This window comes from Brassica napus, chromosome C1 (assembly GCF_020379485.1).
Source record: "Brassica napus cultivar Da-Ae chromosome C1, Da-Ae, whole genome shotgun sequence".
NCBI lineage: Eukaryota > Viridiplantae > Streptophyta > Magnoliopsida > Brassicales > Brassicaceae > Brassica > Brassica napus.
In genome coordinates, this window is record NC_063444.1 from 31,442,614 (window position 1) to 31,459,475 (window position 16,862).

At 39.4% G+C, this 16,862-nt stretch overlaps 2 protein-coding genes and 1 long non-coding RNA gene across 4 annotated transcripts; 1 reads left to right on the forward strand and 2 right to left on the reverse strand.

Annotated features, from left to right (window-relative positions):
• Positions 1–2,858: 2,858 nt before the first annotated feature.
• Positions 2,859–4,680, forward strand: LOC106374783. Its single transcript, XR_007318673.1, has 3 exons — positions 2,859–2,898; positions 3,023–3,235; positions 3,327–4,680. It is a non-coding gene; the product is annotated as an uncharacterized LOC106374783 (long non-coding RNA).
• A 7,987-nt stretch (positions 4,681–12,667) lies between these two features.
• LOC106373676 lies at positions 12,668–13,422 on the reverse strand. Its single transcript, XM_013813817.1, has 2 exons — positions 12,861–13,422; positions 12,668–12,723 (listed from the first exon to the last, which is right to left on the reverse strand). Exons 1-2 carry the CDS (start codon positions 13,420–13,422, stop codon positions 12,668–12,670), a joined length of 618 nt encoding a protein of 205 aa, XP_013669271.1.
• Positions 13,423–13,841: 419 nt separating this feature from the next.
• On the reverse strand, positions 13,842–16,854 carry LOC106374784. Of its 2 annotated transcripts, XM_013814732.3 has the most exons (4): positions 16,505–16,821; positions 15,588–16,078; positions 15,439–15,495; positions 13,842–14,148 (listed from the first exon to the last, which is right to left on the reverse strand). In XM_013814732.3, the coding sequence occupies exons 2-3, from the start codon at positions 16,066–16,068 to the stop codon at positions 15,443–15,445; spliced, it is 534 nt and encodes a 177-aa protein (XP_013670186.2). In that variant the 5' UTR covers positions 16,069–16,078; positions 16,505–16,821; the 3' UTR covers positions 13,842–14,148; positions 15,439–15,442. The 2 variants fall into 2 exon arrangements, with proteins under 2 accessions (XP_013670186.2, XP_048600869.1); XM_048744912.1 differs by lacking the exon at positions 13,842–14,148 and having other exon boundaries at positions 14,579–16,078; positions 16,505–16,854.
• Between the last annotated feature and the right edge of the window lie 8 nt (positions 16,855–16,862).

Below are 16,862 nucleotides of genomic sequence, written 5' to 3' on the forward strand. Positions count from 1 at the left end.
CACGTTTTATTTTTCCGAAAATTTTTTGGAAAACATCTTTTGGTCAAGCCCTCACACGTTGAGATTTCTCCGATTTGGTTACGGGGTTTGATAGGTTTTATCGTTGCCCTTTTGTTTAGACGGAGAAATCGCGTTTCGTGCTCTTTCCGTGGTGAAGAGTCTCGATTAGGTTTTCGATTTAGTTAAGTACTATAGCGTTTGCATGAGCGTTGGCTATAGGAGTAGTCGCTGCTGGAGTTGTTTTACCAACGTTTTTGCGAGCGGCGACTTTGTCTTTCATATATATCCAGACATCGTTTTGATCAAGCGTTTTGCGGCTATGAGTAAGAGTAATCCGACCCCCCCCCTCCTTCTAGCGCCAAACTGTGGGAACCGAAATTCACACTGTCGATTTCCGTAAAATAAGGAAACTTAGGAAAACCCTAATTTTTCAGAGGACCCGGATCTCTGCGAGAGCCAACGACAAGTAACCAAATAAATGCGGAAAATATGAGAAAACATGATAAAACGAATTTACAAAGAAAGTAGGTCTTATTTCGAATTCGCGTAAGAGCGTTGCGATCATTGCAAGAGAATACAAAGGCTTTGGCCGCAGGGGCCGTCAGCGAGTTATCTAGTTCTAGCAACATAAAACCCTAATCCTAGTTGAGTCGCAGCTCGATAACAAAAGACGAAAAAGATATCTAAAAGGCTTTGATTGATTTCGGACTGAACCTTATGAAAGGCTGCCTACGTACCCCTTTCGAGGATCAAGCCGAGCGTAGTTCAATTGGTAGAGCTGGACAAGAGATCGAACTGCCTAGGCGAGTTCGTCTAGTGATTGAGTGCCAGTCATAGAAACCGAACTTGTCGAGAAATAAGCCTAAGTTTCTAAGTGCAGAGAGTTCTGAGTCTAAAAGAGTTCTCTCCCATGCTTCTCGCCTAGGACTTCTTATATACTAGCTCCAAGGTCGGTTTACGCCTTTACTCTTCTGCCCTTAAGCCGTCATAGCATAAAATGGAGATATTCCATTTTTCCCGATCTTCACAATTATCTTCAAAACTTCCATATTTATCCGCGGAAACTTGACATTTATCCTTCCTTGTGGACCAAGCGTAAACCGTGCTGTGGTTTACGGGCTTTTGGTTAAGAAATCGTAGGATGGGCCTCGAGTCGTGTTTTTTAGGTCCCTTTGGGCCGTCTTCCGACTCGACACGTTTACTACGATTTCTTCTGACAATGAACGAATTTTCCGCTGTTTCTAATCCGCAAAGTTTGATCGATGAGTTAGAATAGCGGAAAACATGGACTGAGCCTACTACGGTCTTCGGGAGATAGAATTTGAAAGTTTGGCGAGAATGCATCGATTGGTGTCGTATCGATGTTCGAAAGAGCTCGATCGCTGCGTAGCGACCGAGCGGGACGATCGCTCGGTCGCTACGTAGCGACCGAGCGGGACGATCGCTCGGTCGCTACGTAGAGACCGAGCGGGACGATCGCTCGGTCTCTACGTAGCGACCGAGCTTCGGCTCGAGCTAGGTCGCTACATAGCGACCAAGCGGGACGAGCGCTCGGTCGCTACGTAGCGACCGAGCTTTGGCTTGAGCTCGGTCGCTACGTAGCGACCGAGCGGGACGATCACTAGGTCGCTACGCGATACGTAGCGACCGAGTACGCTACGTAGCGACCGAGCACGCTACGTAGCGACCGAGCACGCTACGTAGCGACCGAGCACGCTACGTGGCGACCGAGCACGCTACGTGGCGACCGAGCACGCTACGTGGCGACCGAGCACGCTACGTAGCGACCGAGCACGCTACGTAGCGACCGAGCACGCTACGTAGCGACCGAGCACGCTACGTAGCGACCGAGCACGCTACGTAGCGACCGAGCACGCTACGTAGCGACCGAGCACGCTACGTAGCGACCGAGCACGCTACGTAGCGACCGAGCACGCTACGTAGCGACCGAGCACGCTACGTAGCGACCGAGCACGCAACGTAGCGACCGAGCACGCTACTACGTAGCGACCGAGCACGCTACGTAGCGACCGAGCACGCTACGTAGCGACCGAGCACGCTACGTAGCGACCGAGCACGCTACGTAGCGACCGAGCACGCTACGTAGCGACCGAGCACGCTACGTAGCGACCGAGCACGCTTCGTAGCGACAGAGCACGCTACGTAGCGACCGAGCACGCTACGTAGCGACCGAGCACGCTACGTAGCGACCGTGCACGCTACGTAGTGTCCGAGCTTTGGCTTGAGCTCGGTCGCTACATAGCGACCGAGCGGGACGATCGCTCGGTCGCTATGCGCTACGTAGCGACCGAGCACGCTACGTAGTGACCGAGCACGCTACGTAGCGACCGAGCACGCTACGTAGCGACCGAGCACGCTACGTAGCGACCGAGCACGCTACGTAGCGACCGAGCACGCTAAGTAGCGACCGAGCACGCTACGTAGCGACCGAGCACGCTACGTAGCGACCGAGCACGCTACGTAGCGACCGAGCACGCTACGTAGCGACTGAGCACGCTGCGTAGCGACCGAGCACGCTACGTAGCGACCGAGCACGCTTCGTAGCGACAGAGCACGCTACGTAGCGACCGAGCACGCTACGTAGCGACCGTGCACGCTACGTAGCGACCGAGCTTTGGTGAGAGATCGGTCGCTACGTAGCGACCAGCTTTTGCGCTGGTTGCTACGCGGCAACCTTGTTCTCGTCTTTCTCCGATTTTTCGTGAATGTGTTTTCTCCGCAAGATTCTTCGTAAAAATAGATCATTTTCTAAGATTTATTTTTCGTAAAAACGTTCATGCCGATTTTTACGGACTTTCAGACATTGATTCCATCGTGACCGATTTTGACCCCAACAGTTTTGATTGTGGGAATGTGATATGTGCCAGATATGACAAGGTGAACTCTCCTCCTTCATTCTAAAATTCAGTGTAGGATGCATCATACTTATCTAAGCTATGAACTCTTTTGACCGTTGGGTGTTTCTTTATCTAAGCTAATTTACTTTGAACACCTTCTTCAGACCTTGTTTCTAGGAAAGCAACGCCAGCAAGTGTGGTCCTCCTCTATGACATCTCAGATGATGTATGAGAACAGAGGCTTAAGTCGGAGATGGCAGAGAAAGCTAGCGGTGGTGGTGTAGGCCTAATGGAAGAAAGTATGCTGCTCTCTCTAGTGCTTTGGGTACTTTACCATGGGAAAAGCCTCAATCTTCTGAATTTGAACAATTGGCTAGGTACATGGTTTACTTTCTCCTTGTTTGCTATTGAATTTTCAGAGTATTGACTCATGAATGTTGGTGTGTTGGGTTTAAATTAATCTTACAGGGAAAGTGAATACGCGGCATGGACACTTACCAATGGCTATGCACTTAACCACGTCACTATCTCTGTCCATCAGCTTAAATCTCATCCAAACAAGAAGAAGAAGAAGAGAAGAAAGAGACAGGAAGAAGAAGCGACGGAACTGCGATGGGAGGGAGACCGCAGCTTAGAGCTTTAAGTTTTGGTTTATTAGGCTTTGTTCAATTTTTTTTTGGTTTATTAGGCTTGGTTCAATTTTTTTTTTGGTTTATTTAGGTTTGGTTAATTAGGTTTTGGTTTAATTGTTTGGTTAATGTATAAACTGATTTTATTTGTAAACAAAATTTAATTAATAAAAAAAAAATTTAATTATTGTTTTTAATCATTTAAATATTTTTTAGTTTTTATAATATGATTAATTGTTTTTATTACAAAAATTCGAAATAAATATTACATTTTAAAAAATAAAATCAATTCATTATTATAAATATTAATAATTGCATAGAAATTAATGCTATTGTTGTTTATTTAGCTATAGCATACGACAGATCCGTTATGAAAAGTGTCAGACCTATTATAACGGGCGCTGTCAGAGCGTTTTAGGGAGCGCTATTATATCGAATTCATAGCGTTTTTCGTCCGCTATTACTACCCATATTTCCTGTAGTGAGCTTTTGGTTGGATACTTAATGCTCGTCGGAAGATGACCCATCTTATCTCCAAGATTACAACAAGACATATAGCTCTAACAAATAATCTTACGCGTTGTTATATACGATGTGATAATCATTGTCCTAGATGTGGAGAGCCTGATGAATCTATGACATGCTATTTTAAAATGTTAACAATCTGTACATGCATGGGCCTTATCGTCTACACCTTCGAACCCAAACATTTTCTTTTGGTTTCGAGTGTCTACACAAATTTAGATTACCTCTTATGACGGAAAAATAGAAAAGAAGATACGCAGTTAGATAGATATCCTTATCCACTGATAATTTGGTATCTCTATAAAATTCGAAATGATAAATTAATCAAAAGAATCGACAAGGAGCTATCAAAACTTATTTGATATGTGGAAGGAGCCATATGTTTACAAAACATTTGTATGGTGGATGGTTCATGAAATCCTACATCAATATAGTGGGTGTGGATGGGTTCGAAAATACACTCCTGGATCAACTTATAGGTACGAAGAACCAAAGAAGATGAGTCTCCTCTCTGCATTCGGAGTTCGAAGAACTAGGATAGACAATGGAAAGTATGCCATTCAACATGTAAAAATTTTGGAACGAACTACAAGAATTTGATATCAATGATTGGGAAAGCATGAATCATGGCATAAAATATGTTGGAATGACCTGAGCCACCGACTTGATCAAAACCTATTTTATTCCTTTCGAATCAATTTAGCCGACCAATCATTGACACAAGCATTCAACCTATCTCTAACAAAGGCAAATACTCGTCGTTTTGAACACATATTTTTCGGGCTGTTCTAGATACATTCCACCTTCCTTGTGGATACTTAGAGTTGCTTTAATAATGTTTCTCTCCTTGGGAAGGACTCTGCTGCCAAAAAACATGGAAGATTTAGACAGAATCAGTTGTTGACCCAACGCTAAACTATATCTGTTAATAATTTTCATCAACTCAGCACATTGTTGGACATCTGCTTTATAGAAGAAAAGACTCTCGTCTGCAAAGAGTAGGTATAATACTGTCGGACTTACTCTTGTAATTTTGATTCCGAAGATACGTCCTTCAGTCTCTACCCATTTGAGCTGAGATATCAAGGCTTTGGTTAGGATGATAAAGAGGAAGGGTGATAGTGGATCCCCTTGTCTAAAGCCTTTGGTGGGTTAAATAGTGTTTTTAGGTTCTCCATTCAAAAGTATCTTATAAGAAACTAACAAAATACAAAACCTGATCCAAAATACGTATTTTCTGCAAAGACCATTTTAAGCATTAGAGCCTTAATAAAATTTTATTCCACCGATTGTATGCTTTGTTCATATCAATCTTAATTGCAACATATTTGGCCTTACAGGTCGGGTTAGTACGTAGGAAACGGAAAATCTCCTAGGCAACAAGGATATTGTCTAAGATCAAGGGTTTAGCCACAATATTATCATTGTTATGAACCAGATTGTGGATGGCTCATAACCAAGAGATTATGATTTGTAATCTTTCCGTTTATCTATGACGGTGTAATCTCCTATATAAGGAATCTCTATGTTATGAATAAAGATAGACTTTTCCATTACTTTTATAACACGTTATCAGCACGAAACTCTAAATCCCTAAGCTAATACCCAAATCGAAAAACCCTACAACCCTAACCCTACCCGGCGATCCGACGAACCCTAAACCCCGATCGCGTCTCTTGTTCCCGCATCTGTTCCAGCTCGCGTCCCCGATCAGCTTCAGCCCAAGGCGTTTTTGATCCTAGCTCAGACGTTCGCGACCCGAGAGCAGCTCCAGCACGCGACCTCTTCCTCGTTCGCGACAGCATCAGACAGCTCGCGTCCGACGATCAAGGCGATCCCGATCAAGCAACAAAGGAAGTCCGCGACCCGATAGAAGCGACTCTATCCATTCCAGCTCGCGTCCCGTTCGTGTCCAGATTGCGGCTCAACTCCTTTGGTGGTCCGATTCAACAATCATCTAAGGTTAAAAGGTAATTCAAAGCCTAAGAATCCATAATCGAACATGGATTGATTGATAAAGAATGAAACCCTAAAACCCTAATCTTTATAAATCAAAACCATAGGGTGATAGATCAAAAATCTTAATTGAGTAAATCGAAGCTCTAAAAGTTCGATACCCCAAACCCTAAATCATGTTCCTACATGATTAAAACCCCAAATCGGTTTTTACAAGTTAAAATCCGATAAACCCTAACCATATATCTATAAACCCTAAATAATATAAGTATCAAAATTAATTATACTATAATTATCAAATCACATATTAAAACCCTAATCGAATATTTTGAAATCAAAACTGTTTTCGGTTTTGATCATTGAGGTTTTAAATCTGATTGAATCTGATGATATGTTGCTAGAATTGTTTGACCGTTAAATTGATAGATTTATTTTCTCATCCTGTTTGGTTAATTGTTCATCTGATTTAAAATTGTTTAAACCGACCAGCCTGTTAAAACATCGATTGAATCCGATAGGTTGCTAGCTTGCTTTGCTTATATAATCCGATAGGTTGATAGATTGATTGAGGTTTACTTGTTTAAAATTTGAATGATCTGATTGCATGATTCTTGAGGTTTAATATCATCTGCTAGGATTGATAGTTTTGTAATCTGATATGTTTTAAATAGAAACCCTAAATAATCTGTATGATAGGTTATATTGATCTGATTTGGATGTCTTTGAGAATTGAGAATCCATATGCTAGGTTGATAGATTCATGATAAAATCTAATGTCTTGAGGTTTAAGATTGTATGCTAAGTTCGATTAAATTGATTGATCTGATTATATGTTTTTGAGGTTTGATAAATTCGTATACTAGAGAAATTATTTACACATGGTTTATGCTACATACCAATCATCCTTGAAACTGATTCATTGAAATTCATGCTTGAAATCTATATTCTAGTATTGCTAAAATCAGCCTTGAAACTGATTCATTGAAATTCATGCTTGAAATCTATATTCTAGTATTGCTAAAATCAGCCTTGAAACTGATTGAGTGATTAATAAATCTTTTTACTAACTTGCTAAAATCCATTTATTGTTAAATCCTAATTGCATGATTAATTGAATCCGTTTTTGCTAGTCTTGATAAACCATAATATTATGAGCATATAAAAATGGTATTGCTGAGACTTGCTAGAAATTGACTGATTGATTAAATGCCTTTAAGATTGATAGTCTCATTGTCCTCACAAGATTGAAATTCGAATTGATTGTTTTTAAGAGTAAGGCCGCATGAAAATTATACCTAAATATTGAGTGATATATAATTTGAGATGTCGAAAATCAACCTGGATTTTGCTGCCCTAAATCTCTCTGGAGATAATTATTTACGGTGGGCATTGAATACAAAGATTATCCTAAAGTCAAAAAGACTTGGTGAATGTATCATAGAAGGCAATAATGCCAATGAGAAAGATTGATACAGGGAAATATTAATTATTAGCCATCATCTTATTAAGTGTCTCAAAGATCAGTATCTGACTATAGAGAATCGTTTAGACCTTTGGACAGAGTTAAAAATCGAGATATGATCACCAAAGAACGGTGTTATTACCAAAGGCCCTATTTGATTGGAGGAATCCCAGAATCCAGGACATTTGGCCGTGCGAATCACTATGGCAGAGGCCGTGAGTATCAACCCAATTTGAGCCATGGTCAAGGCAGTGGCCGTGGTATATCCTTTAAACCACAAAGCTCGACCAAATCAGTGCGCCATAGATGTGGAATGGGGAACCATTGGACTAAGATGTGAAGGACTCCCAAACATTTTTGTGACCTCTATCAAAGAGAGTCTGAAAGGGAAGAATCATGAAACCCACTTGGTCTCTAAAGATGGTGAAAATAATTTCGAACATGATCAAGATGATCTTATGGAATATGAAACTTATGATTGCCTAAAAGAATCAAGTTGATAATCTGATTTCGACATCAAATTTGTGTGATTGCTTTGCTTGTATGTTTTCTCTGATTTTTATCTCCTTGAATTTATTTCTATTACATTGTCTGCTTAGATTAAATGAATGAATAATTTTCTATATGAGTACACTGAAAAACGCCAATATAAGTACTAAAGTAGGTATCACCAGTCTGAAAGAAGACTATGGCTAGGCTAATATATTATTGCCTAAGGGTATGCATCTACAAATCAGTGATGCCTTATATTCACCCAGCTCTAAGAGCAAGAGCAGCCTATTGAGTTTTAAAGATATAAGAATGAATGGTTTCCTTATTGAAACAATGGGCGAAGGAAACAAAAAGTTCCTTCAGATATATGTATAAAATCGCCCAAGGCCATAATAAGTCCTAAAGACTATACATGCATTCTCTACTGACCTAGACTATGCATAGATCAGTATAATAGAGGCTAAAAGCATGCGAAAATATACACTTTATGGCACGACCGGATTGGCCATCCTGGTCCAAACATGATGCGAAAATTGATATTCAAAAGGCACACATTAAAAGATAAGAAGAGTTATCCCAAAGAATCTCACGTGTGTAGCATGTACACAAGGGAAACTCATTAGGCCATCACCAGTAAAACGGCTACGAGCCCCTTTTTCATAAATAAAGACTATATGTCTAGATAATACTGGTGAATACATGTCCCAAGCGTTTAAATGATTATGGTATGTCCATGGGGGTAAGTGTGGACAATTCTATGATACATGTCCATACCAAGAACGGCTTGGCCGAAATCTTTTAAAACGCAAATAGCTGATTGATAGACCATAACTTATGAGGTCAAAACTCCCATTCACAGCTTGGGCCACACGAAATTTACATGCACCTAAGTTAATACGCATCAGGCCATTTAGTGAGCATAGATATCCCCTATCACAATTATTAACGGGTCAAGAGCCAGACATACCCCATCATAAGATATTTGGATGTGCTGTCTATGTACTAATTGCTCCACCACAGAGAACAAAGATGGAACCTCAAAAGGAGGATGAGGATATATGTTGGATATGATTCTCCCACAATAATAAAATACTTTGAGCCAACTATGGGTGATTATATTTGAGGCCAGGTACACAGATTATTTTAAGACCAGGAGGAGAAAAATAATAAAGCTGGTAAAAGAATGGTAAAAGAAATAGAATGGAATCAACCATCAATGTCTTGGCAAGATCCTTGGACTAAAAAATGTGAAATAGACGTCCAAAGATTATACATTTACAAAGCTAGCTAATCAAATGCCAGACACATTTGCTGACCCGAAAAAGAATGACTAAGTCATATATAAACCAGCTTGTAAAGCACCAACGAATTTGATGTCCAAGAAGAGACACAGTCAAGTTGCTACAGAGTCTAGACAACGTATGAAACGTGGTAGACCAATAGGTTCCAAAAGATAAGAATCCTCGGAAACAAAAGAAAGGTGCAGAGAATGATAATCAAAATCCAAATCCGAGGTTACTAAGGAAACCATCCCAGACATGGAGATAAGTCCGGCCGGCTCTAAGGTACAGGTACCAAACAATGTAGCTTGGGACGCCAAGCTACAAAGTATTAAAGGTCTTGATAATAATGAATCTCAATCAATTATATCATGTCTGGAACATAATGGAACCAATAAGGAATGTCGACATAAGATGATTTATTTGCATACAAGGTAGCACTTGAATTTATGAATATATGCGAGGATCATGAACCCACGTCAATATAAGAGTGCGCACTCGTAGAACAGATTGGATTGAATGGAAACGTGGGGTTAAATAGTTTAAAGAAGAAAGACGTATTTGGTCATATGATTAAGACGACATATGATGTTAAAACCAGTGGATATAAATGGGTCTTTTGAGGAATAGAAATCGTGAGATATAAAGCTGATGTTGCACAAGGATTCTCACAAAGACCAGTAATAGATTATGAGGAGACATACTCCCATGGGGTGGATGCAACTACTTTTAGATTTCTCATAAGTCTGGCTATATAAGAGAGAAAATTAGACTTGCAGCAAATTGATGTAGTGACTGCATATTTATATGGTCCACTGGATAATGAAAGTACTAGAGGGTATTGAGCTGAAAGAACAGCAAGTTCTCGAGAACAATATTGATAATCATCAAAGTATATGATCTGAATATCCTAGGAACCTCTGGATACAATTTTCCAAAAAGTTAAATATCTCAAGAAAGAGTTTGAGAAGAAAGATCTTGAAAAACAAAGTTTTGTTTGGGATTACAGCTTGAGTACATTAACAATGAAATCCTTGTGCATCAAATAGTATATACAGAAAAGGGTACTCAAGAGATTTAATATGGACCAGTCTCACCCATTATCTAGTACATGGGCGTGAGATCACTTGTTTTGGACACTGATCCATTCAGTCCAAAGGTGGATGATAAAGAAGTCCATTTAGTCCTGAGATGGACGTTGCAGAAGTCTTGTTTTAGACACTGATCTGATTGGTCCATAAAAAGAACGATGAAGAAACCTTTGATTTTGGTTTATTTTATACTAACCAGCCCAAAGAGAGGTTATTTGGTTTTGTTGATTTGTTTTCAGACAAGTTATGTTTTACACATGGTGGTACACGCATATCACAGCAACATCATCCAAGATTTCGTGTGTGTGTATTTGAGGTCGATGACTCAATATGTTCGATCAGATTGTGGCATGGCCGATGGTAAAGAAGAACCAACTATCATGTTCGAGGACGAAGCATATTCTGCCCAAGATCTTCATCACCCACGGATTGCAGAAAATTGGAAAGGTCCAATGGACCTTCAGTAATGTCCAAATCAGGGGGAGTAATATGTGTTGTACTCTTTTTTTCTTCACCATGGTTTTGTCCCAATTGGGTTTTCCTGGTAAGGTTTTAATGAGGTAACATTAAAGCACATTACAAGCTCTAAATGGTTATGACATCCAAGGGGGAGTGTTATGAACCAGATTGTGGATGGCTTATAACTAAGAGATTATAATTTGTAATCTTTCCATTTATCTATGACGGTGTAATCTTTTATATAAAGAACCTCTATGTTATGAATAAAGATAGACTTTTCCATTATTTTTATAACAATCATAGATTTTTAAAAGTATTTAACATTTTAACTTATCTTAGCATAATCACTCTTATTTCATTAAATAGTATGACATCTAATCAAATATGACTAAATTGCATACTATATTAATCTAAACAACATGTTAATTTTTTCTGAATGCATCACATGGATAAGTTAAGATTTGCTTTTGACGCCCAACGCAACCGAATGCATTTTGGAACAGATAGTAATGATCCAGTTGATCATGTGAAATGTTGTATACTTTTTTTCATTTGAAATGGTCATTTCAAGACCAATTAGATCATATCTACAATGGTAATAATTTTAAATTGTAGAGGGAATAATTCAACTTTCATATCCCAATATAAATGCGAGTTATTTAACCCCTGAAATACCACGAATTGAATTTTTTTCATTACTCCAATTATTATTTGTTTTTGCTAGAATTTTATATTTGTAGGTTGTTTCGGAACTTTTAAGATGTTTGTCATAAAATGGAAGTGTTTAATAATGTGTGTCATGTATTTGGACCTAAATAAAGTGTGATTAGACAGTAAAAGAAAAACAGAGTATGTAGTCTAGTATGTAGCACATAACACAAAAGCAATACAAAATATAATTAACACAAACCTTTATCAACAAATGCACTACGACCCTTTAAAAAGTCCACTAAATTACACCCAAATACTTTAAACATGCACGATAGTGAGATGTATCATGGAAATTCATATAAATAAATGACTTTAACTTTTGAATCTTCATATATAACTTTGAAATTTTTTATGAAAGTAGCATGACCAACAAGTAAACATCAAGAAGTATAATGCATCTAAGCATCCCGTATGCCCATCAGCTTCACAAATATACACATATATACTTTATAAGACCAAATACAAATACAATGGTGATACTCCCACATGAGTCCTTAATCATATTTTTAGCTTTTTTTTTTCAATAGTTAAGGATTCGGATCTAAAATACTCGTCCAATGGTGATCCCGAAAAAGGAGTCCTTAAGAATAAAATAATATTTTTTTAAAAAAAATTAAAATTGAAATTTTATTAATTGCATTATTAAAAAAACAGATACAATGATTGAATAATATTTCAAAGAGAACTAATTATTAATCTTGATTACCAAATTTATTCCAAATGTTTTCGATCAAATCATTCTTCAATCGATCATGAGTTTGCCTATCACGAAGATCATTGCGGTCGGGAAATGTATCATTGAACAATGTAGGAATTTCGTTTAGGACCTCCGAGGTTCTGGAAGATTCTCCTTCTTGAAAATCTGAAATATTAACCCGGTTTGTATAACCATCTCGTTCATCTTCAACTATCATATTGTGTAGTATGATACATGCTCTCATAATCTTCCCTATCTTCTCTAGGTCCAATGTACGAACCGGGTTTTTCACAATCGCAAACCGAGCTTGCAATACTCCAAATGCCCGCTCGACATCTTTTCGGGCTGCTTCTTGCCATTTAGCAAATAACGCTTGTTTGGGACATTGAGGGAGTGTGATAGATTGGATAAATGTTGACCATTTTGGATATATACCGTCTGTGAGATAGTATGCCAACTTATACATGTGTCCGTTGACCATGTACCTTACCCTCGGAGCTCGACCTTCTAAAATATCGTCAAAACAGGAGACCGATCGAGGACATTAATATCGTTTAAGGTACCTGGAAGACCGAAGAAACGTGCCATATCCAAAGATCTTGTGAAGCTACAGCCTCTAAAACAATCGTCGGTTTTCCGAATCCACGTGTGTATTGTCCTTTCCAAGCGGTTGGACAGTTTTTCCACTCCCAATGCATACAGTCAATGCTCCCGACCATCCCTGGAAAACCGCGTTGCTCTCCAATATAGAGTAGTCGTTGAAGATCCTCCTTTGTGGGTCGTCGTAGATACTCATCGCCAAATAACTGTATAACTGCGTCAGTGAAATGATGTAAACAAGAGTGTGCTGTGGTGTCAGCAAGTCGGAGATATTCGTCAACCGAGTCAGCCGCTGTACCATAAGCAAGCAGACGAATAGCCGCCGTACACTTTTGTAGTGATGATAGACCCCACCTCCCGGTTGCATCTTTTCTCTCCTGAAAGAATATAAAGTTCTGCTTGAGGGCTCTGACAATACGCAGGAATAAATTATTTTTCATGCGGAAACGTCTTCTAAATATTTGTGCCGAGTATGTCGGGTCTTCACTGAAGTAGTCATTCCATAACTGATCATCTCCTCCTTCACGGTCTCGTTCAATATAAGCACGGTTCGCCTCATCATGGGGTTGGTCCTCCACTATGTCGTTGTAGTAATCTTCAACGATTTCATCAACAAGTTCGTCTATTCTTTCGTCTAGACCATCGGATGAAGATGATGACATTTTAAGAAGTCCTAATATGTTAAATATCAAAATAATTAATTTAGAAATATTAGGAATATTATAAAACTTTAATTTTGAACTTTTTTAAAAAAAAATTGTCATATTAGGAATATAATAGAACATTAATTTTGAACTTTTTTTAAAAAAAAATTGTCATATTAGGAATATTATAGAACTTTAATTTTGAACTTTTTTTTTATAAAACTTGTCAAATTACTAATAATAAAAAAATTAAATTTTGAACTTTCATTTGATTCTTTTAAAGACATTTTTGGGTAGAAACTTCAAATTTTTAAAAATCCATTTTGGTTTGTGATTTTACTAACCGTTTGTGATCGACTTGTATGGTTGGCACTGGTCTTGAAATTATTTTGCCTGCGTTTGATATACTAACACAATTTCGATACAAAGAGAAGCTAGACTTGAACTTGAACTTACATAAGATCCGAGGAAAACAATGAGAGTAGATTACAAACTCTCTGAAAACATGAATTTGACTCTCAAGAGGAAACAAGTTTCTACTACACCGCAAAGACTACAACTACCACTTATAATACATATGCTAAAGAGAGTGACCCGTGACTCATACAACTACACTCGTGCTTCCTACTCCTAAACCCGTGACTTCTACAGCTACACCTGTGATCCCTACTCCATCACCCGTGAATCCTACTCCATCAGATAAAGACCAAATGCACCTGTGACTCCTTCCCACATGCGAGTAACCTGTCAAAACAGAGTGACAAGAGTTAGTAACCTGTCATAACCATTAAAAAACAATCAGTAATATGATATATCTACACAAACGATCAAGTATACAAACAGTTCTACCTCAAAAGTAAGATTGAAAATAGATCATATCATTTCGGACATTAGTTTGAGCATGAGACTGTTTTCTATATCTAAGAGAGGTTCTTTCATAGCTAGTAAACGATCAAGAAGCTTTTGTTTAGACAGTTTTTCCTTAATTTCTAAAACCCCATGTAGCCTCGACAACTCCTCCTCCCTGCCACTCTTCTTCTTCTTGGTACTAGCTTTCGCCGCTTTAACCCCGGGAGGTCTAACTTCTGGTGCGACACCTTGGGCTTCTTCTGTATCCACCTCCACAGCTTGTTTGCGCTTCTCCTTAGCAGGATAGTGAGAGAACCATTTCTGGTCGTATCTCAGCTCCCTCCAGCAGTGATCCATGGTGAAATTGTAGTCGACCGTGTTGAATAAAATGTCCAAGGCGGTTTTCATCACATCATCATCGTTTTGCCCACTTCTCTGCTCCCTCAGAGCCGCATCGTAGGAGCCACAGAACTTGGATACATCGCTGTTAATCCTAGACCACCTCTGCTTGCAAGGGGTGGTCTCTCTCGGTACTGTCCCAGCGAGGAGAGGACTTGCGTTGTAGTACTCTACTATACGCTTCCAGAAAGAAGTGGACTTCTGCTCGTTGCTCATCACAGGGTCCTTACTGGTGTTAAGCCAAGCACCAATAAGGATTTTATCCTCTGTGGGAGTCCATTTTCTCCTTTCAGAACCTGAGGCATTTGGATTCACAGCAGACTTAGCCCGAACGTCGGTAGAAGAGCTCACAGAAGACTTAGCAGGAACGTCGGGAGCACTCATGACAGGAGACTCATCAGGACCTTGACTACCGAACCAAAAAGGTTCTGGTGAATCAAGGTCAACTGGAATTTGACTAAAGAGAAGTTTACTAAAATTTCTTTGGTTAGCCATTGTTTTAATTGTTTCTCTGTGACACTCTACTAGTGACACAGAGGGCTTAAGTAAGCCTTCTACTCGATTAATAGCAATCAGATCAGAGCAGTTGAGAAGGTGGAAAGCAATTGAGTTCATTAACTACTCGACTAATTAAAAGCACATCAAATCAGACCAGCTCATATGAAACAAGAAAGCAAATCAAACCTAACCAACAATTAATTTTCCTTCCGGTTTCGAAACTAAATTACTACAACTAGTTTCTTTCCAAGCAAATCAAACCTAACCAACATTTAATAAAAGAATTACCTCGTTAAAGAAACAAAGCACGTACGCCCCAATCCTTTGAATCCTTTCCAAGTATTCCTAAAAAATAAAGAAGTAAACAATCAACTTTCACACACTTTCAATATTTGTAATACATATGAGAGATGAAAAAATAAAAGGAAGTAACTCACCTAGCACAATAAGCAACACCAACCCTAACACTAAGCTAAAGACCATTAGCTTAGCTCCTGATTTCTTCTTTGTGAACTCGGAAACTTGCTTCTCAAGACGGAGTAACTTCTGCTCACGTTGATTCGCTTCACCCTTAACCCCATTAAGCTCCCTCTGAAACTCTCTCAGCTCCTCCTCCACCGCCACATCCCACCATTTCCAGACGTGGCAGTCTCTATCATCGGCATTGGGGCACGTTATGTAACGTCGGTATGGATCTTTTGGAGTTTGGGAGTATCCGTGAACTGGCTCTGAACCACAGTAGCATGTCCTCGGGATGCCATCATCACCCTCTGGTGATGGTTCCCAGTCAATGGCTTCTGCATTCCACAGAGTAATCTCAGCTTCAGCCGCGTACATCTCACCTTCGGCTTCAAGGAGGGAGGTTAAGTCTGGAGAGTGTGAGGATGAAGAAGGCTGGATGTAACTGTATCGTCCCATTATCGTTTATCTGCAACCAAAACAAGTAAACACTTAGTTAGGGACCAATAAAATCAACAGCAAAGAACGAGTAAGAACAATTTAAAAGCACAATAATCAAAAGCACATGAACGAGAAGGTAGCAAACCAACGACAAGGAACAAATACAATATCAAAAACAGTTAAGAAACGGCAATCGATTGAAACCCGATACGGTTTCAATCCGTATAAGACACAGAGAGGAGATCCGAGACCGATACAAACCAAAAATGTTTCGAAACCCTATCTAAACCCCCAAAGAATCCTGAAATCGATTTATCCCCAAATATTTTTGAAACCCTAATTTCAAAATTTTCTCAAATCGGTCGAAATCCGAGAACCAAACCCTTAATACAGAACAAACAAGATGGAGAGTGATCTCTAATCGATAAATCTACAAGTTAAAGCTTCGATTTACCTTACACGAGCCGAGGAAGAGAGATTGAGCAAAATCGTCTCGAAATCGCCTTTCTCTCGAGAAGAAATTTTTTTTTTCGGTTTCGCTCGAGAATAATTTTTTTTTTCGACCCTACACAAACCAAAGACAAAATCGACCCACTCACCACGTGACACGTTGCTAAGGATTGAATCCTTAAGTCCGCTGCGACGGACCAATCCTTCGTCGATTTATCGCTAATAATAGTATTTAATTACAATTATGCTTAAAGATTTGTCTTATGGATCGGGTGAAATCCGCCGTTGGACATGGTCTAACATTCCGAAATTCAACTGACAAATGGAATATTTGTGGTGGGATAGAGATCCACGTCTTTTGA